At 46.4% G+C, this 20295-nt stretch overlaps 2 protein-coding genes across 2 annotated transcripts; both read right to left on the bottom strand.

Moving 5' to 3' along the window:
• Window positions 1–647: 647 nt before the first annotated feature.
• On the bottom strand, window positions 648–5522 carry LOC123060775 (proline-rich receptor-like protein kinase PERK1). Its single transcript, XM_044483608.1, has 8 exons — window positions 4571–5522; window positions 3409–3909; window positions 2688–2774; window positions 2512–2582; window positions 2177–2253; window positions 1846–1993; window positions 1275–1436; window positions 648–1137 (listed from the first exon to the last, which is right to left on the bottom strand). Exons 1-8 carry the CDS (start codon window positions 5085–5087, stop codon window positions 808–810), a joined length of 1893 nt encoding a protein of 630 aa, XP_044339543.1. The 5' UTR covers window positions 5088–5522; the 3' UTR covers window positions 648–807.
• Window positions 5523–14355: 8833 nt separating this feature from the next.
• On the bottom strand, window positions 14356–17032 carry LOC123058162 (dolabradiene monooxygenase). Its single transcript, XM_044480978.1, has 2 exons — window positions 16073–17032; window positions 14356–15130 (listed from the first exon to the last, which is right to left on the bottom strand). Exons 1-2 carry the CDS (start codon window positions 16964–16966, stop codon window positions 14483–14485), a joined length of 1542 nt encoding a protein of 513 aa, XP_044336913.1. The 5' UTR covers window positions 16967–17032; the 3' UTR covers window positions 14356–14482.
• Window positions 17033–20295: the final 3263 nt, after the last annotated feature.

Genomic DNA, 20295 nt, shown 5'->3' with positions numbered 1-20295 from the left:
CAGACTCTAACTGGGTAACGACATTGGAAGAGAAGGTGAGTTATTGATTCCGACGTTTGTTTGCATAGCGGGCAAAGGTTACAGTTTGGCCAGCCCATGCGCTGAAGCCGGTCAGCCATCCATATCCTATTTGTTGATGGCCAACCAAGCAAAAAAATTGTATTTGGGAGGAGCCCAATTGTTCCACGCCAAAAGAGGCATATCCGAGGCTAAGATGGACACACCTAATGTTTGTTAGCTCAATAAGAACACCATTGAAACTCAACGGTCTTGCATAAACCGACCGGCACCTTTTGTCAACAGATTCTGAATGCTACTTGGTTTTATCTTGGAAAAAGTTTATCATGTTCATATCATATACGCTAGCTAACTGGAACGCAACCGCAGCTGCATGACTGCAGCAGACGTTGGGATGCTTCGGCTGCACCAAAAACAAATGAGAGGGGAAGCATACAGCCTGGTCCAACGAATCCATGCCTGCTGTATCTCCCTGGCTCTTCCCCTGAACTCAACAGCATCTCGTTAGCCAGTTAGCTTTCTTCCAAGCATGACACCAAAGTTCAGACGGCTGACAGCCAATGTATGATCATGCATCTACGGAAAGATGCAGTGCAAACGGAAGTAAAATTGCAGAGGAAGCACGTAAATGCGTCTAACAAAAGAACTATATATATATATATCTCAAGAACAAAATATCATTTTTGTTCGTTGCAACCAAGTCAGCTGGCAGCTTATGTGAATTCAGCTATGCTGTGGATTTACAAATGATGTCCTGAGGTTAACTCTCTCCAAGGAAAGGGAAAGTGGTCATCTCATGGAAGCCTGGCTCTCGACGTCGCCGTCGTCTCGCTTCGTACTAGTCCCCAACTCCACCTCCTGCGTCTGCTGATGGCCGTCGCTGCTCGGGACGGACGGGTTCTGGTGCTCCTGCTCGTGCTCGCCGCTGGACGGTGTTAGCTGGCTGCTCTGGAAGCTGCTGGTGCCGAGCGCCATCTTCCTGAACTTCTTCAGGTCCTCGTTGTACTGGCTGGTGTCATACTCGGAGCTGGCGTGCGATCCCATGAACCGGCTGTGGCCAGGCCGGACGCCTTCGTGCAGATCATCCAGCGACACGTCGCCTTCCAGGGCCCGAACAACCTGTTCGTCACAGAGGATCGAGGTTAGCTTAACTCCATCTAGCACACAATGGGGATGAGGTCGAAGTAAAGAGTGATGAATTTGTGTCGACGAGATAAGGATACAAGGGAAGAAGAGAAACAGGTGTAGAAATGTACCTGGCTCATGCGTGGGCGTCGCCGTGCAGAATGGCGTACACATGCGGCTGCGCAGGCGATCATCCTTGCCATCTCGTTATCATTGAAATCGATTCCCATGTGGGGATCCACTAAAGCATCGTGATTACCATCCTCGAGTGCTTGTGTCATCAAAGGCCTTGCCTGCAAGGAGAAAGAAAGGAAGAGGATCCAACTCAAATATAGATGTTACTAGAAAGGTACTCCGTATCGAAAACTTGAAGATGGTAAACTCTCTGACAAGAATAAATACAAAGGTCAAGGCAGCCCATTTTGTCGACGAATAGCAAGTAAAATATGAAGGAATAGATCCTATGGTTGTTACTTCAGAAGCCCAAGGCAGCCCTCAAGGATGATTGGAATTTAGTGACAAGATTAACTACAGTAAATCTTATCTAGGAATAGATCCCTTGCAGTATTTTTTAAGTTAAAACACCAAAAATTTACCACCAAGAAATACTCCTCTTCCAAAAAGACCCATAAATGAAAATGAGTAGAAAAAATACAACAATGACTAATTTGACCAGCACGGTGGACAACAAATTTAACTTACCCAGTCAACCAAGCTGTCATCCATATGCGCTTGCTTTGAACTTACAGGCCGGCGTCCAGTTATTAATTCAAGAAGCATTACTCCAAAAGAAAAGACATCTGATTTCTCAGTGAGCTTGCCAGAAGAAGCATACTCTGGTGCAAGGTACCTAAGGGGAAAACAAGACTATCAAGGAAGTAATTATCATACAGCAGATTGCACATTATGAGCTAGAACAATGTCGATCTCTTGCTATATATATCATCATGATTGATCTCATTTCAAGCATTTGAGATACTCTTTCACTGTCCCAGAAAGCAAAAGGATAGTTTCACTGGAAGATCGAACTTACCCAAATGTGCCCATTACTCTGGTGGAAACATGGGTGTTATTATCAGAGGTTAACTTTGCAAGTCCAAAATCTGCCACCTGTTAAAAAAAGGTTTACTTAGTGAATTACACATCTAACAGTTTGTATTAGTAGGCTGATATTAACTCTGTTTATGATGATTGGCTACACATCAATTTATCACAACTCTCAACCTTAGTTTCTAAATTTACTCATATCAACCAATGACATTCAGGATTTTACACTACACTAGCAACTAAACTTAGTTGGGACCAGGGGAAGAAAGACTCTCAGAATTCTCAGTAGAAATGAAACACAAAGGAAAATGGGTATCATGCCTTAGCTTCACATCTGTAATCCAGAAGAATATTTGATGCCTTTATGTCACGATGAATGATCTTTGGATGGCCTGCGAAGTACAGAAATAAAATCATGACAGAACAGCCACATATCTTTTTCAATGTGAAAAAGCAAAAGAAAAGCATAACAAGTAGGTATGTGTGTGTGAGCTCACAGTCTTCGTGAAGATAGGCCAATCCCTTCGCAGAACCCAAAGCAATACGTAGTCTTGAAGGCCAGTCCATAGTTGGTCCACGCCTTCCTGAAAAAGAGGTGAGAAATAACCTGAAGGCAATAACAAATGCTCAAGAGAATACAGACCAAATGAAGATAGCAGCTTTTTTGCATGACACGAGCTTCAGAGCAATGTTTTCTGAATCTTCAAGAAAAAGGTAACCAATAAACCTAGAAAGCGTTGCCCCTTTCGGGTGGTAGCAAAAACAAAGTTGTATCTTCCCAGTTTGACAAAATCAGGGAAAGTTATTAAAGACTAAAGAAAAGGTGGCGATAAAGCTGATATCTTCTGGAATGGATTTGGTTGTGATTATTATTACCATTAATGAAACTCTCTTGCAGTCATGGTATTTCATTTTCTGAACAATGCAACTGCTCAAATTGTCAATTTACTCGAACAAGGTCTCTTTTTCATAGCCAAGATAATAATTTAAATCATGTAGTACCACAGAATTAACTTTGTAAATCACCCCGATAATTACTAACCGACAACTCATACGGCAACTGATAACGATAAACTGGCAATAGCTAGGATATTCATGGGTACAAAATATGGAACCAAAAAATACAAAAGATGGCATAGTTCACTTTCTCGGACAAGATTAAAGAGCATTCTGAGAGAGAAGAAACAATCATGATTGAAACATAGTGAGAAAACATACCATGTAAATGGAATTCTAATGTGTTATTGGGAACAAACTCATAGACAAGCAACCTCTTGTCTTCAGAAATGCAATAACCAACCAACGTCACGAGATGTTTATGATGTACTCGGCTGATAATCTCAACCTCTGCCTGGAACTCACGCTCTCCCTGCCCACTTCCATCTCTCAATTGCTTAACGGCAACTTCTGTGCCATCTGGCAGCACTCCTTTGTGAACAAATCCAAAGCCACCTTGCCCGAGAAGATTAGCATCGGCGAATTCATTGGTCGCCACAGCCAACTCTTCATAAGTAAAAGTGCATTTCGAGAAGCTGAGGGCGTTGCCAAACGGTGATTGCAGGGGTCGATTCTCACCGCCGCCTGAGAAATGTGAACCCGAACCACTGCTGTTTACATTGACCGGAGGCGGCGGCTGTTTAGTGGAAGGATGTGAATTCATCTTCACAACATGATCAGGGGGTGGCGGAGGGGCATTATGCTGCCACCCATATTGATCCCCTGCAGAAGAACAAGAATCATAATTAAAGATGAGAGTGACTCGTGTTGAAAAATAATAATTACAAATGGATTCCCCTGTTACAAAATCTAATAAACAAGAAATGATTGCACGAAGTTTAAGAATAAAGTAGACACATTTACATTTCTGATACTAAGTTACTAACACACTTTGAAAAGGAGAACATACTTTCCCTCACAGATTTGCCTTGTACAAATCAGATTCCATGAAGAAGAATGAAAAAATATGCAGACCTAGTGGTTATTTTATCCTTTTCTCGAAATTGCCCGTTTGGATTATATCAAACAAAGATGAAGCTTCCTGTGATGACTACCCCATACTAAAATTAGCCATGCTAATATATTAATAAACATATAGGTTAAGACGTACTAATATATTTCTGACGGAAATTTTGATATTTTTATGTCCATAACGCCATAATAGCATGATTAAAAGAGGACCCATCTTGAAGGCACCAAAAAACTGGAACGTAAGTCATACTTGTACGTCACAAGCCAACGCACATTTGCCAAGAACAGCGGGATAATTGCAAGCGACAGCCATGTGCCTTGCTAGTGAGACAAAGAACGCACATGAGATCTGTATGGTACTGTATCTGCTCCGAGACAAAGAGTCATGGAGGGTGCACAGCTGCCATCTCACCTTTGAACGGCGGCGGGGGCGGCGGCGGCGGCGGGTGCCCGTAGTAGTGCAGGTGGTGGGGCGGCGGGGGAGGCGGAGGGTGGTGCGGGTGGTGCCGCCTCTTCTTCTTGAACATGCAGAAGCAGAGCAGGCTGGCGAGCAGCAGCGCGATCAGCCCGCCCACCGCGATCCCCGCCACCGTGGCCGTGTTGAGCGCTGAGCTCGTCGGCGGCGGCGGCGAGGCCTGGGCGGACGGCGTCGGACGATCGGTCGGCGGAGAAGGCGTGGTCGACGGGGGAGACGGCGCGGCGGGCACCCCGGGCGCCGTGGGAGGCGGGAGGGAGGGCGTCGCGGGGGTGGCACCCGGCGACGGGGGCGTCGCGGCGGGCGTCGACGGCGGTGGGAGTGGAGAAGAGGGCGGTGGCGCAGGCGGCGAAGGGGGCGTCGAGTTGGTAGCGGGCGGCGCGGAGGCCGGGGGCGGCGCTGTGCGGTTTCCCGGCGGCGAGGCCGGGCCCGGCGCGGCGGGCGGCGACGACATCAGAAGCCCGCCGCGTTAGACCAACTTCGCCGCTGGCTTACCCGCGTTGCTTCCTTGCGACGTACTACTGCTACTGCAGTAGCACTGCTCCTAGTGCTTGAGCGAGAAACGGAGGGAGCGGGGCGAAAGATAAGCGAAAAGGGAGGAAAGGTGCCGCTTTCCGCTCCGCCCGCGGTGGCGGTGGCGGTGGTGGTGGTGGTGGGGAATTCCGAGCGGGGATTGCGACCGGTGGCAGTACGTCGTACGTACGTAGCAGCACTAGTTGGCGGCGAGTGGAGTCTCTAATGGTGGGTGGGTGCGTGGAGGTGGAGGTGGAGCCCGGCGCGACGCGACGACGGCGGGAGGAAGGAGAGGGCCGGGGTGGGAGTGGAATAAAAGCGCGACGACAGCGCGGCCGTGGCCGGCACGTGCGACTACCTTCACGTCACGCGGCACGGCCCGCCCGCGCTTTCCGGTTCGCCCGCGAATGAGTTCACGAGAATCGCATTCCCCCCGTCGTGTCGAGCCCGCCGGTCGCTGGCCGGCGGGGCCAGGGCTCGGATGACCCCGCGTGTCGGTGAGGTAAGGAGTCCGGGTGGACCCCGCCTCGTCGGGCTTCCCTTGCCGCTCAAGATACTGATCGCGATTACGCGGCGGGATCACACGCGACGGTTACGCTGATGGCGAAGGCCGTTTGCTGGGATATGTGGGGCCGCTTTGTCAGTGGCCGGTTGGAGTGGGGGTTTCCTCCTTCCGGGCGACAGGTGTGCCTCGTGGCTCGAGGGAGAAGCCTCTGCAGCTGCATGTTAGCAGCATGACACGGTGGGCCGTGCAGCTCCCTGACGATGTCAAGTAGGAGAGCTGCAATGTCAAGTAGTGTCCTGAAAAATGGCAGCTTTCCCGCGAGAAAAAAATGGCAGCTTTCCTAAAGCAGTGCACGAATTGATTCGTATAAATGCTTGCAGTCAGATCCACGATAAAGCGTACCGTGCTTACCGCTTCTCTGAATTGCTGATCGATGATTCCACTGCACTCTTCTTAAGTAAGAAAATTGGTTGTGTCACCTTCCTTTCAGGTATTCCACGGAAGAAAAAAAAACACGTGACATGCGTGTAGCATGAATGCAGAAAACACGAGGTGGGTGTGAGCGAGGCGGGGTCGCTTCGCCGGTGGCAGACTCCGAGTCAACCAACCGTCAACGGCGGTGGTATGCGTGTTATTTTGGATTCGTCTGAAATAATCTGTTTCCCTAGGGTTGTACTAGTAAATAAGTACTGTAACGAGGGTGGAGATAATGCGCGGATCGACGGCCTTGTCTCTCACATCGACCATATCTAAAAAGCGTGACATGTCAACTTTTATCGACCCATACACACCTCGCATTTACTACGTTTCATTGCAATCGCTAGCCATCCACACCTCCTAATCTCTAGTTATATCGACTACGACCACAATCTGTTCCGTACATTTTTCGTTTGCGGCAAAACGCAAGTATACCTTTAGCAGACGTATAACCAATTTTTGAATAGCTCATTCCTCAAAAGAAAAATGGATGACTTTGATCTCAAAAGGAAACCTTTGGGTCTTCGAGGCTATGATTTTTTTCTAAATTTTTGACACATTCTTTGCTACAGATTGCTAAAGATTATTCTTTCAAGAATTTCCCATTTTAGTTTAGAAAAAAAAAATAAACATTGGAGCACAGCTTCACTCAACACTAGCCCAATGAATGCCTATGTCTAATCTTTTTTTTTTTTGAAAAGGAGGTCATCCCCGGCCTCTGCATCGGAGAGATGCATGCAGCCACTTTAGCCTATGCTAATCTAGATGGAGGGGCGCTTAGCAATCTCTTCCAACTTTGATAGGCGGAGAGGACGCCATCGCGGGATGTAGGTGGAGCTCCTCTCGAGTCTGGAGCTCCCGGGAGTAGCCCCCTTAACATCCAGACAACATGGATCGGTGTGGGCTGAAAGATTTCATTAAACAGTACATTGGTCGTCTCTTCAACTTGAGATCTTCTGGTTCTGATGACATATTAAGAATGGCAGACAATATATTTTAACACATGGACATCATTTTTAGCCTCTGGGAGCATCTGGAGACACCACAACGACATTGCCTTCAATATTGTCTTAGTCTCGATATATGTGATCAACGATGAAATCAGGACTTAAGAAGATCGGTGGAGTCCGGCAAGGCGGCATTTTGTCCAGTGTGTTGCAGTGGCGGTGCCGAAGTCAATTCTTGTAGATGTAGGGGTCGACCTTTTGTCTATGAAATTAATGTATATCTCAATGACGCGTATTATAAACAATATTGGAGAGGGAAAGGTGATTAAATCATGTAAATTATGATAAAGTGATACGCAGGCACACTCACCCTATTCATATGAGCATCTTTAAGAGATTGGGCGAGTAAATCTTGAGATTAATTAACTGATCACTGCGGGTGCCTCGTAGTCAAAAAACATCATAAGCCTAGAAAAATGCAAGCATTAGAGCAAAATCTAAGACTTGAACCCAAATGGGTTGATTCCACCACAAGGATTCTCGCTATCTTAACACTTAGTTAGCCCACATGTGTAACCTTTTGTGATATATAAATATACACGTGCCAGTCGAAGCTATGCCGATAAACCCTAATTGATCCAATCTAACATTTGATCAAACTGTGGGATGCGAGAACAAATGTCGGGTAAAGGGAGAGAAAGAACAAAAAAGAAAAACTTGAACTCGATGGGCCAGCACTCCCTAGCATGCTTTCTCATTTCTTCCTTTTTTCTTAATCCAAAGTGGCCTAAAGTAGGGGCGCATGATTGGTACATGATCGGTCATTCAAAGATGATGCCGATGGAGCTTGACTTTCACATTGCGAGTGATTTAACCGATCTTGATATTTTTCTGCATTGATGCCTTGATCTTTACTCATGATCTCGATCGAGCTGAAGCCGATGGGTGTGCAAGCAAGGCCATGCATTCCATTCCATCGCACCAGTCAGGATACGTTGCATGACGTGCACTAAACTGCAAACATGCATGTATAGATCGGGTGGCTAATCGACCAACAACAAGTGCGCAGGTCTGGTCCTTTGCTTTCAAAGCACCGTACACACAAGACCATCTACGCTCCATAATGTAGTGGCTATAAACTTTTTTGAAAAGTCAGATTTTACCAAATTTTAACGAAATTTATAGAGAAAAATATTTTCATTAACAATACCAAATATATACTCCCTATGTTCCTTTTTACTCCGCGTATTAGATTTATGTCAAGTCAAACATTACAAAGTTTGACCAAATATATATTAAAAAATATCAACATATAAAATACTAAATATATATTCCATGAAACTACATTTCGTGATGAATCTAAAAATATTGATTTGGCATTGTTCTTTGACTTTGGACAAAACTTATATGGAGACTAAAAAGGACCGGACGGAGTACAATGTGTAAGTGTCTCACGGCGTACCTAATGATATCTACTCCCTCTGTTCCACAATACTTGTCATGGTTTTAGTTTAGTATAAGACGTTTTTATAGGCTGTAAAAATGTCTTATATTTTGATACAAAGGGAGTATTTGGTATTTTTCAATATAGATATTTTCCTCTAAAATTTTGATCAAAGTTTATTAAATTTGACTCTTCTATACATACATGTCTGTTAGTGTCCTACGAGACAGAAGAATAAGGTGAATGTTACAAAAATGAGTAGTAAAATTATATATGATCTGTTTTTTAGATAAATATATGTTTTGCTGTGATTTACGAATGCCCCAGATTTGCATCCGGCCTCTCGGAAAGAACCGTGCCAAGGCACAAGGCCCATTCTGGAGTTGTTACCCTGGCTTCATATGTTTTAGAGAAAAAGGTCTCAGTTAAGATCGTCAAAACAATTATAGCTAATCATAATTTAAATGGTTAGGTTTTTTACGCTAAAACCAGTATAAACGTGATCAAATCCTAGACTTGTCACTTGTCGGGCCAGCCTCTCGGAATAATCATAGAGATAGAGTGAGTATGCATGCGTGTTGACTTTGGTGGCGAAAGGATAACGAAACCATAATCAGAAAACAATTCATTAATCTTTTTGCGAAGGATTATTCTCATTTACTTCCCAAGAATAATGGCCTCACCAGGCAATATGACACCTAATCCACAATCGTAACCTCGTTGGTAGCATCATTACCCCCGCTGTTGTGCAAGTTGTTCGATTCCCTACAACGATTCGTGATTCTTTTGAAACATGCCTTTTTTTTATTTTCTTTTAGAAGCAGCTAGTATCTGTTAGAACAGGCGAATTCTGATGACTCCTATCCTTTTGCGAAAACTCTTTTCGACAAAGGACAATAAAAAAGAATTGAAAGAGAAGGCAAATCATGATCTGCCTTATGCATTCACAAAGGACAATATATATTAGCATCATCGATTACATCCGGTATTTGCAACGACATAATATCAACAACTAGCCGCATGAGCCCTGCCCTTAAACGCGGTTCGCCGAAGGGAGAGAAAACAAACATTGCAAAGAGCAACTCGATCTACATTCCACAACCAATTATGTGAAGGTGATATACATAAAGTAAGAGTAATGCTACATGTACAAACGAGTTACAAGCTTTTATAAAGAGGCCCCCATGAAAATCAGGAGGGGACAAGTTTGTGATTGGTTAGTAGATGGAAAAAATTCTAGTCAGCGTGTAATTGCGTGTAGCTCTTTGTATGTTTAGCATTATTGCATAAAGTAGAGAGGCAGAGGAGGTGCTAGGATTTTGTTCGCCTTCCTTCCTGTCGTCTGATGTATGGTGGCCGTTGCTTTCGCGATGCCCACATGATCCACCGATGCACAATTGCACATGCACGCGAGTGGCCGCTAGTGGCCCATCCCCGTCGCACAACCACGCAACGCAAACCTTTTCGGATTTTTGTGCGTATCTCGTCCCGGCCGGTTCTCATGCCTGCACATGTCCATATCCTCGCCTGCCGCCCGCCCGCGCATATTCCTCATGCCCACGTTGCTTTCCGATCAGAGGCTTGGAGTAGCCGCCGGTAGGGAGAAGAGCGATCAGATCGTGTGCTCGTAGCCTCTCGTCGGAAGAAGAAAAAACAGTGAGCACAGCGGCATCTTTTTCTCAACCAGTGAACACAGTGAAAGAAGAAAAAACAGTGAACACAGTGGGATTTTTCCTCAAGACATGCACATCATTCTGCAATAATGTTCTACTCGGGGCTTAGTGCGCCGATGTTACGACAGTTCTCCGTGAATGAAACATCCACGGCTCCGACGGACGTGGACTGGGCGGTGGAGTTGAGTCCCGATGCTGGTGTGGTGCGCTCTGTTGTTTGGTCATCCTTCCAACCCTAAAGCCAAAAGAGAGAAGAAAAGAAATCCATTGACCTAAGGCTCGACGGCCACTGTTGAGGATAAAGGGCAGCGGGGCTGGCTGTCCTGCCCTTGTCTTCCACCAGTGGCGTGTCGATTTAGTGGCAATGTCGACTCCCGAAGGGAATTACCACAACGGGGAAAAGCAAAGCAAAAGTGCAGAACTAGCCGAAATATTCGCAGGCCTTCGGTTTTGAGTTTTGTTTCTATATGTAGTGTGTGCTTTTAGATGGGTCATTTGAAACATACGGATTGGACTTGCTGTTAAACTCCACTAATCATCACATAGTTCCTAGTAATTTGGTGATGACGGCCTGTTATTTTGCACAGGGGCGGAAAGGGGGAGGCGATGATGGCGGAAGTATGCCAAACTGCATGGATAAAATATCAGTTCAGATCAACTGCATTTCTCCTGGTGTTACTGCAATACTATCTTGTTACTAGCAGGCACAAGGCGCGGCATGGCCGCGCCCATCGTTGAACCAATGCGTTTGTGTGCGTTGTTTTTTGATATTGAGGTCGAGCGGGTTGCAAAGAGGCAGCATCGGTAGAGTATTACAGGAGCATAGTAGCGGTGACAGCCCTGTGTACTATGCATAGTGATCAGTGCATAATGCTCATGCTAAAGTAGGAAGCGTCGCTTGAGTGCTAGCTTGTTCAAGGGTTGTTGTGCCTGATGAAAACTGTTATGCTTGTCTCCACTGATGAAAACACTCGTGGATTGCATAGCTCAAGAGGTAGCTTGCTGATTCTGAGATGGAGGAGAACTCTGAACTGATGAGCATGGTATTACTGCTATAGCTAATTCAGCTGACTGAGTTATGGTGTAGCAGATGGAGGAGAACTCTGAACTGAGGAGCATGTTAACAGTTCCATATGAGCTGGGTGACGACGGCTCGGGATTGTTGACAGCAAAAAGCTGGAGTCAGTCAGTTTCTGAACTTCAACCCGCAGGAAACCTATGTTTGTAAGAAGTTTTTTTGGCATTCTTTTGAACCATCAGAGAAGATCCTGGCCGTGGAAGGAGTATTGCCATGTTTGAGAGCCCGTTGATAAGGACGTCATTCAAAATGGCATGAGAGATGAAGCATTCAGCGGGCTCCTCTCCTCGTGCTGTTGCATCATACTGTAGGTTTTTGAGTGTCAAAATCACTGCACTGCACTTATACTGTATATCCACTGAAGAATGCGGCTGCCTCTTGGCCATCATATATATAAAGGCCATCATATATATAAAGGCATTGGCAGCCTTGTCGCGTGCTTTCACAATTATATCAGCTGGAAGAAGAATGTTGCGTTAGGTGTGAGCTATGCAAGTAAAAGTTGTCAAGTCCTCCATTCAACATATATATATTGAAAGGGTGCTAAAAGTATGCAGGAAACATGTATGGGAAAGTCTATTAGAGCATTTTTGGGTCTATATATTCAGTAGTGCAGTATAGTTTGATCAAGCCAGAATGATGACATGGATGCTATTGTTGCAAAGAAGAAGAAAATAAAAAAGGAAAGGGTTAAGAACTTTCTATTGCCTTGTAGATATGTGCGTGGTCTTTCTTATCTGGTCCGAAGATTGTATATTGTTGCTCACAATCTTAGAACTGTATGGAAAAAAAGGCATACGCAGTGTCGGTATGAGCTAATTATCTACAGCCATCGACATGAAAGGGGAACAACAAGTATGAGGAAAGATGAAAGAAAATGCGGAAGCAAAGAAGATCTGCAGCAAGCAGCTTGAAAGTTCAGGACCAAATAAAGTAGACAGGCAAATTATGCTCACAGTTAACAAATGCATGCAGTCAAAAATCTGAGAAATTGATACCTTTGATCCGTTGCAGTGTCGATGACGCCTGGTTCATAGTAGGTACCGATGGAAGTGTTAAAAAGATCTGACCTTCTTTTTACAAATATTGCTATTTTGTTGAAGAGTGCATAATTGAATAAAAGCTGATTATTTATATTTCATAGAGAAGAAAAGAAAATAATAAGAAATTTTAATTATAGGCGGCGCCTTGTGATTCTTCTCTCAATAGTTTCTACAGATAAGCTGAAATTTTAATTATAATTTGAGGAACTAAAATCATGGTATATGTATGAATAGTAGCTGAGTAGAATGTTGCCCGGTTAACAATTTTATAAGCCCAAGGAATCAGAAAATTTAGCAGTAGGTACCTTCGCTATAGCAGAGATTACATGGTGTTGCCGGAAGGTATGCATATCACATCTTCTGCATCTTGTCCCTACATTTACATATACGAAATATGTAAATCCTTCTATAAACTTTAAAGTGAATCTGGCTCGCCCATGTCTGATTTGTTCATGTAGCAGCTGCTACAGGGATATCATACTGCAGCAGGAGTTGCAGACCAAACCATGGGGATTGCAGTTAAATTGTCGGACCTTTAGACAGTCATAGGCGGTGAGCACGAGGGCCGGTGCAGTCCGGTTTTGGGTGAGCTTCCTGTGAGAAGGGCTCGCCATACTGCTAAGAGCAATGTAAAACTTTCTGTAAGATTCACAACCATTATTGTGGTTAATTTGTAGGGGTAAAATACGGACTTTATGGAAAGGAAACAATTGGATATGCCATTTTTGTCGTGAGATATTTCAGTGATTACGATATTTATAGTAAAATAACTCTCTGCATGTCCTTTCTCCCCCTTTCCCATAGTTTTAATCATGCCACGTGCTTCCTTGAGTGACAAGATGAAGTTTACATTACGGTCGAGACATGTGCCTATTTTAATGCTTATTAGGATCTGTTTTCGCCCTACACCTTTTTGTTAGGTTGATTAAGGTCAGTTTCCATCGTACGATGTTGTGGTATGCATTGGAGTGGTATGTGCGTAATGCTGCACTTTTTTTTTTCTAGGAATGCCCATCATAGCTCTCTTTATTGATATCAAATAATAATTACATTCTTATGAAACTACATCAAAGAAAGTTGGGGTTCATCAATCCAATCATAATGATTTTACATTATAAATATAAAATATAGCCAACTCTTGCATCATACATTCGCTTCTCTTCAATAGGTGCTTCAATTTGACGTTCCCATTTGATCTTCAAAACTTAAGCCCACTTGGAATCACAGTGGTAGATGAAAAGGTGGAATGCGGGAAGAGAAATTTTAGTGCTTGTTGTGCTCGAGGCCTGTTTTGCCTTTTGCCGGTAGCAACGCATAGGCATTGTCCTAATAAAAATTAGTGTGATAGATATAAGCACCACATGCATTTTTTGTTAGTAATCATTTTGTGATGTGCACCACATTGTAAACAGTGTGTAACAATACAACATGTGTGATAGGACTTTCAACACACACATTTTTTTCATCCAAACTGTCTGTAACATTGGACGCATCACAAACATGGTGCCACAGTGTAGGCTGTGTGATAGGCCCGCCATCCTAAACATTCAGTCCGAATGAATCGTGTCAAACCTTTGACAGGTCGCATATGATTTCTTCTCTCGTCGCATGTGGGATAGATTAGCTAAATGCAAATGATTCGTTCCCTCATCGTAAACGTTTGCTTTCGAAAAACTGTCTACGGCCTAGCAAGCTATCACACACATTTTTATCTATATCGTGTGCGATAAACACCCCTATCGCACACCATCACAAGGCGCCGGTTCGTGGCTGTGTGTGCGATGAGGTCTTTTTACCTTATGCAATACCCTTAACTGCACTAGTGTCACTTGCAAACATAACAAGGCAGAGTTTGACCAAGTCTATAGACTACAAGCAAGGCCAATATAAATCGCAAGCTCGGTCACGGATGAAATTTCAAACAATACCCACCCACCCATGCATGCGCATAGATACACCATGATTTGCAAGGATTTTCTGTTAATTAATAGAATACCATTAATCATGTATGTGCAATGCATGTTAATATTAGGGAATATGTTAGTTACATTACACACTAATCTAGATGATGAACAGTCTGTTTTGCTAGTATTTGTTTAAGCACGTGCATGTCGGCGCAATGCACCCTCACAATGTCGTGTCAGGGCCATCACATACAAGGAAAATAAGCTAATGATCTTTGTTGCCTTCTGACAAGACTCCGAGAACAGGCACCCAGAGGATAGGGCGCAGCAGGAGGTCGGCCTTCCGCCGCACAGTGATGCCTAACACCTCGGCCATATCTAACTCATCCTGTGGTGGACCCTCCCAGTCAAAGTGGAATAGTAGACTCGCCAGGGCGAGCTCAATGTTGCCGAGGCCAAACGCTATCCCCGGGCACATCCTCCGGCCAGCGCCAAATGGAAGAAATGAGAAGTCGGTACCCATAAAGTCATCTGTGCCTGCCTTGCCTAGGAAGCGCTCAGGGCGGAACATCTCCGGCTCATCTGGCCAGTAGCGCTCGTCACGGCCCAACGCCCAGGCATTGATCAGCACCTGTGTTCCCCGCGGCACGTCGTACCCGAGCACTTGGCATGACTCCCGACACTCTCGTGGGATGAGTAGCGGCAAGGGCGTGTGCAACCTCAACGTTTCCCGGATGACTAGGTGCATGTACGGTAGTTCCCCGAGGGCATGCTCCGCTACGGTGCCGTGAGCCTCAAATGTTCGCCGGACCTCGGCCGTCACCTTCTGCATCACCATTGGGTTCCTGATCAACTCTGCGATCGCCCAGCCCAATGTCGTCGACGCTGTCTCACTGCCGCCGGCGAACACGTCCTGCGCTCATGCAAAACATTGTGAAGTGAGTTTTGAGATTGAGATACACTTTCCATTTTCTAATAAAGTTTTTGCCAAGTTGTAATCCACAAGTATTTCTTAAGTCTCAACCGATGCTATTTCAAAAAAAAAAAAGTCTCAACCGATGCAGAATACTATAACTTTAGTTACTAAAATCTAGAAAAGCCCAAGCTGCATTTTTTTGTACAGTAATTGCACTTTTCTTCACCGACTAAGACATAAGAACATTCGGTTGTTGAGAGATAGACGTAAGAAAATGAGGAGAAGACTATTATGCTTGTATATAAAATGATAGTATTAATAAAATAAATAATGGTAGTATTAAGAAAATTAATCCAGGATGAAAATATCGTTTACTCTCAAACTTAATTGTAACAATATACTCCCTTCGTTTCTAAATATAGGTTTTTTAGAAATTTTAATGCGGACTAAATAGGATACATCCGTACGTAGTTGTTATTGAAATCTCTAGAAAGACTTATATTTAGGATCGGAGAGAGTACATTCTTCTCAACTTAATTATGCGGTGGTGCTTTATTGTCGATCGGTAACTAGATGCAAGGAAATGAAAATCTTTTTCTGATGCTTTTCTGTCCTTTTAAAGTAATACTACCTCCGTTTCAGTTTACAAGTCCTACGCGTATACGTAGGTTGCCAATTATATCACCTTAATATAAATTATATAACACAAAAATTATACAGTTTGAAAATAAAACATCTGAAGTTTATATTGATATATTTTTTGTAATATATGACTTGTATTAGGTTGGTCAAATTGACGACCTAGGGGCACGCGCACGTCCTGTAAACTGAGAGAGAGGTAATACTCGTATATATTGAGACATAATTAAGAAAATCTAAATCAATTGAGACATACTTCTACTAGCAAAACCCAGTTAATAAGTGTGGAGTGGTACTTACGAAGATGACGGATTTGACGGCGTCCATGTCCAGTGGGAACTGGAGACTGCCCTCATTCTCCTTTTGTATGCTTAGCAGCACGTGGAGCAAGTCCTCGTTCTCGCCTCCTCCTCCACCTTCCATTTTCTCCCGGATGATGTTGTCGAGGATGCCGTTCCCGACATGGCAGAAATCCTTGGCGCGGCGCAGGGTCCCACTGAGCCAACCCACCAGCCGGGACGACGGCCACAGGTCCGGGGGGTTGAACCCCGACGCGAACTTGGCACCGCGGTCGAGCGAGCGGAGGAACTCGTCGCGTTCCTTGAACCGGTCGCCCATGACAGAGCGGACCGTGATGTCGGTGACTAGCGCGGAGATGCGCCTGCTTAGCTCCACGGGGCGTCTGGCCGCCGCGGCCTGGGCGACGTCGCGGAGCATGGCGGCGACCTCCTCCTCCCTGATGGCGCGGAAAGACAGGACGCGCCGCGCCGAGAGGAGCTTCGAGACGACGATCTTCTTGATCTCACGCCAGTAGTCGCCATAGGGCGCGAACGCAATGCCCCGCCCGCCGTTGGTGAGCACGCGCATGGTGGCGTTCAGGGGCCGCGTCGCGAACGCCACATCGTGGGTCTTCATCACCTCGCGGGCGCCCTCCCGGGACGACACCACTAGCGTGGGCACCTCGCCGAGCCAGAGCAGCATAACCGGCCCGTGGCGCCGTGCCAGGTTTCGCATCGCGCGGTGGGGCAGCTGCCCGGCGAGGTGGTGCAGGCTGCCGAGCACCGGCAGCTGCCATGGCCCCGGTGGCTCGTTCCCTGCCGAGAGCCTCCGCCTGCGCCCTGAAAGAAGCACAATACATAAGGACACGAGAGCTAGGCCGAGGTAGACGACCTCCATTTGCATCATGTAGTACATGGCAGCTCTGCTTCTAATCAAGGAAGCTAGACATGTAAGATGGAGCAATTTGCTTGCTCCGTTTGTTTTATTGAGCGCGCCGAGTCAGTCAAGATCGATCTGAGATCAGTTTGTTGCAGCTAACTACTCCTGCTATATTAATTATATAAACTACTATTATTAACTCCGGCTGAGATCAACAATTGTTTACGGCGGCTGCTAATCCCGCGCGTGGATCAGCCGGGTCGACAGCCGTTTGATGCTCCCCTAGCATCTCCACTTGGCACTCCCAACAACCCCCGGCTCTTTTTTTTAGAGTTTTCTTTATTTAACACTGTCTTAAAATTTATTGCCCTATTTAACATCGAAAAACTTTTTCTTCCTTATTTAACACCGAGTCTAAATTTTATGCCATTTATAACATTTTTGTCCATTTTAAGCCATAACGATGTTAAATGACACATGAAAAGACCTATTTGCCCTTCATGCGATATTTGACCAAAATTTTATATGTATGTGTGTATGCGGCTGACTCGTTTTGCGTTGGCCTTGGTCCCAATCTCGACCTCGACACTGATGGCGTTATAGCCGAGTGTTTTCCAGCATACAGGCACACGAAGCTAGCTCGAATACTTTCCGAGGGTTCCGTCGAGACGTAGACGACACGTACACACCAAGAAACAAGTAGGCAGGCAAGTGGATCGATTCTAGTTGGACATGTACTGCTAATACGTAATAGATGAAGTTAGTTAGCAGCCGATCTCTCGCTTGATCATTTCTGCGTTCGCTGGCTAGCTAATCAAGCTAGCAATACCCGTAAAAAAGCAAGTTAGGGATACTATCTCGGCTACAACACGAACACACACGATGCGATTGATGGCCACGGGACCATGTCGGTCCTTTTTATATTCCTTTTTCAATCTCAACTCACAGCTGTTACAAAAGGACTGGGCATATGCACATATATACTAGGCTACACCTAGCAATAGTTGTGTAAGGCGTGTACAAGCACTGGCTTTTCACAAAAAATTACAAGCACCGACTACGATTTTAACATACTGACTTTGTTGTATACTATCGATCCAGTATGTAGTGTACCATGTACTATTGATGTACACCGGCTACCCTGCTGACCTGAAGCTAAATTACCACGTAAAATTTTGGTCACCTATCATATGAGGGGCAAATATGTCTTTTCAGATGTCATTTAATATCATTAAAGCTTAAAATGGACGAAAGTGTCATAAAGGATATAAAATTTAAAGACTGCGTTAGATAGGGAAGAAAAAGTTATTAAGTGTTAAATAGGGAAACAAAATTTAAAACAGTGTTATATAAGGAATTTTCTTTTTTTTTATGGTCGGCCGAAAAAACGGTTCAGTCACGACCAAATTTCACTGATTAGCGCAGAAATTGGTGCCGACGGACCCAGACCAAACCCGACACACTGGGGGTGCCCGGGGGCGCCGGAGAAAATGAATTTGGCACGAAAGCTGGTGGACCCGCCGAGTCAACGACACCGAGAACCTTTGTCCTCATCGCATTAGTTTCTCACGGGGAATCAATGTGAATGCCGCCGCCGGACAGCCTTCCATTAATTCACGGGCGGCGCAGTGAAGGCGCGCCGCCGCGCATCCCGCCCCCTCTCGCCACGTGTCCACACTGCTGCCGCCCACTCGCCGCTATAAAAGCTGCCCTCCCTCGCCGCTGGCCGCACACTCGCCTCCCCCACAGCCTCTCTCCTTCGCCGCAGACGCCCCTCTCTCCTTCACCGCCGACGCCTTCTCTCTCTTCCCGTCTCTATGGCCAAGCGTTTTCCCAGCGATGGTGCGGCAGCTAACGGCTTCGGCCGCCGCCACTTGCACGCGTGGGAGGCGCGCTTCCTCCACGAGGTGGACTACCCAGCGTCGCCCGACATGCGCGTGTCGGGCTCATGGAGGCTCAGCGCCGCCGGCGCCCCCGTGCCACCGCCGCGCCGAGATCGCGCGGATCCGGTCAGCGCCGCCGAAGGAAGCGCGACAGCAAGCCAGGTACGCCCCTAACAGCACCAACCTCTGGATGGCCTACTTCGAGCGTCGCCAGGCCGACCAGCTCGCGTCGACGATCGGTGCTCTGGCACAACTCGGACGGCCGCCGCCAGTGGTGGGGAGTCCCCAGGCGCACTCTCCACACGGTCCTCGAGCACATTGAGGGTGGCAAACGCGCCGCGAATGGAGTACCCGACGCCGTCCTTCTCACGCCGGAGCGGCGGCTCGTGGCTACCGAGGCGCATGGCGGGCGCGTCGTCTTCTTCCTCCAACTCTCACCTCCTCCGGTGCACCGACGCCGCTCGCGCCGTCAAGGGCGAGCCCCAAGAGACGCCGGAGCGCTGACGCAGCGGCAACCTCATCATAAACGAGGGCCGCCGCCACAAACCTTCCCCTCCTCCCCGCAGCCATCTTCGCCTAGTCAAGCCAAAGAAGGAGCCAGCGACGCCGCCAGTCGCCAAGCAGGAGCACCTCGACATGGCCGCCAACCTCGAGACCGGCCTGAAGTGGGCGCTGGACGACTACGTTCGAGAGGAGATGGAGCATCAGTGCCGCGCCCTTGAGGAGATTGCCTCTCGGCGCCGCGGCCGCGACGAGGAGGCGCCCGGGCCGTCCAACCCCGTCCGCCGTGGCTACCCTGGGCAGGGCTGCAGCAAGGACAGCGATGGTGTGCAGGATGACGGCGACTACAACGGCATGGACTACACCAACTTCAACAGGCTCCTCGACATGTAGAAGGCTCGGGGCGGCGGCGGCATAGTAGTTGTAGTTTTAGTTTAGTTTCTAAATTATATTTTAAGTTTGTACAAATATCAATGGAACGCCTAAATTTTCTTCAAATTTGTGTCATTTTGTACGAAGTTTAGCCAAATTTAGTTTTCAAAAATCGGCTTCTAGGGCCAGCTTGGGGCGGCGGTTGGAAATCCAACCGCCCCATGATGGAAAAAGCGCCGGCTGGCCCCCAGGAGACACTATTTCATTCCCTAGGGGCGCCGAACAGCTGAAATGCTCTCAGCCGTCAGATATGTTAGCAGTAGACGCGTTCCTCTCATAAAGAGCTGGCTTCGAGCATAGATGACTATCGTGCTCGATGCGTTGCTCGGAGACAGGGAGTAGATGGAGCCCACCACTACCCATCGATTCCTTCTTGTTTTTTATGCGACCGATCACTTTCTATATTCTCTTTTATGGGACACGTTCCTTTTTTTGCGGGATAATACTTGTACTACTCAACTCTCAAAGATTACAATCACGGCTGGCAATTTCGAGGAGTTCATCCGGACCCGAACCAAGCCACACAAACGGTTCAGCATTGTGATCGTC

Source organism: Triticum aestivum, chromosome 3A (assembly GCF_018294505.1).
Source record: "Triticum aestivum cultivar Chinese Spring chromosome 3A, IWGSC CS RefSeq v2.1, whole genome shotgun sequence".
NCBI classification, from domain to species: domain Eukaryota; kingdom Viridiplantae; phylum Streptophyta; class Magnoliopsida; order Poales; family Poaceae; genus Triticum; species Triticum aestivum.
Note: the sequence above shows the minus strand (reverse complement) of the source record. Positions and strands in the feature narration are given on the sequence as shown.

Coding starts and splice junctions, on each gene's coding strand:
- LOC123060775 (XM_044483608.1), bottom strand. CDS start 5,087: ATGTCGTCGCCGCCCGCCGCGCCGGGCCCGGCCTCGCCGCCGGGAAAC. Junction 2,583..2,687: donor GGCCTATCTTCACGAAGACT/GTGAGCTCACAC, acceptor TGTACTTCGCAG/GCCATCCAAAGATCATTCAT. Junction 1,138..1,274: donor GACGCCCACGCATGAGCCAG/GTACATTTCTAC, acceptor TGTGACGAACAG/GTTGTTCGGGCCCTGGAAGG.
- LOC123058162 (XM_044480978.1), bottom strand. CDS start 16,966: ATGTACTACATGATGCAAATGGAGGTCGTCTACCTCGGCCTAGCTCTC. Junction 15,131..16,072: donor CCGTCAAATCCGTCATCTTC/GTAAGTACCACT, acceptor GCATGAGCGCAG/GACGTGTTCGCCGGCGGCAG.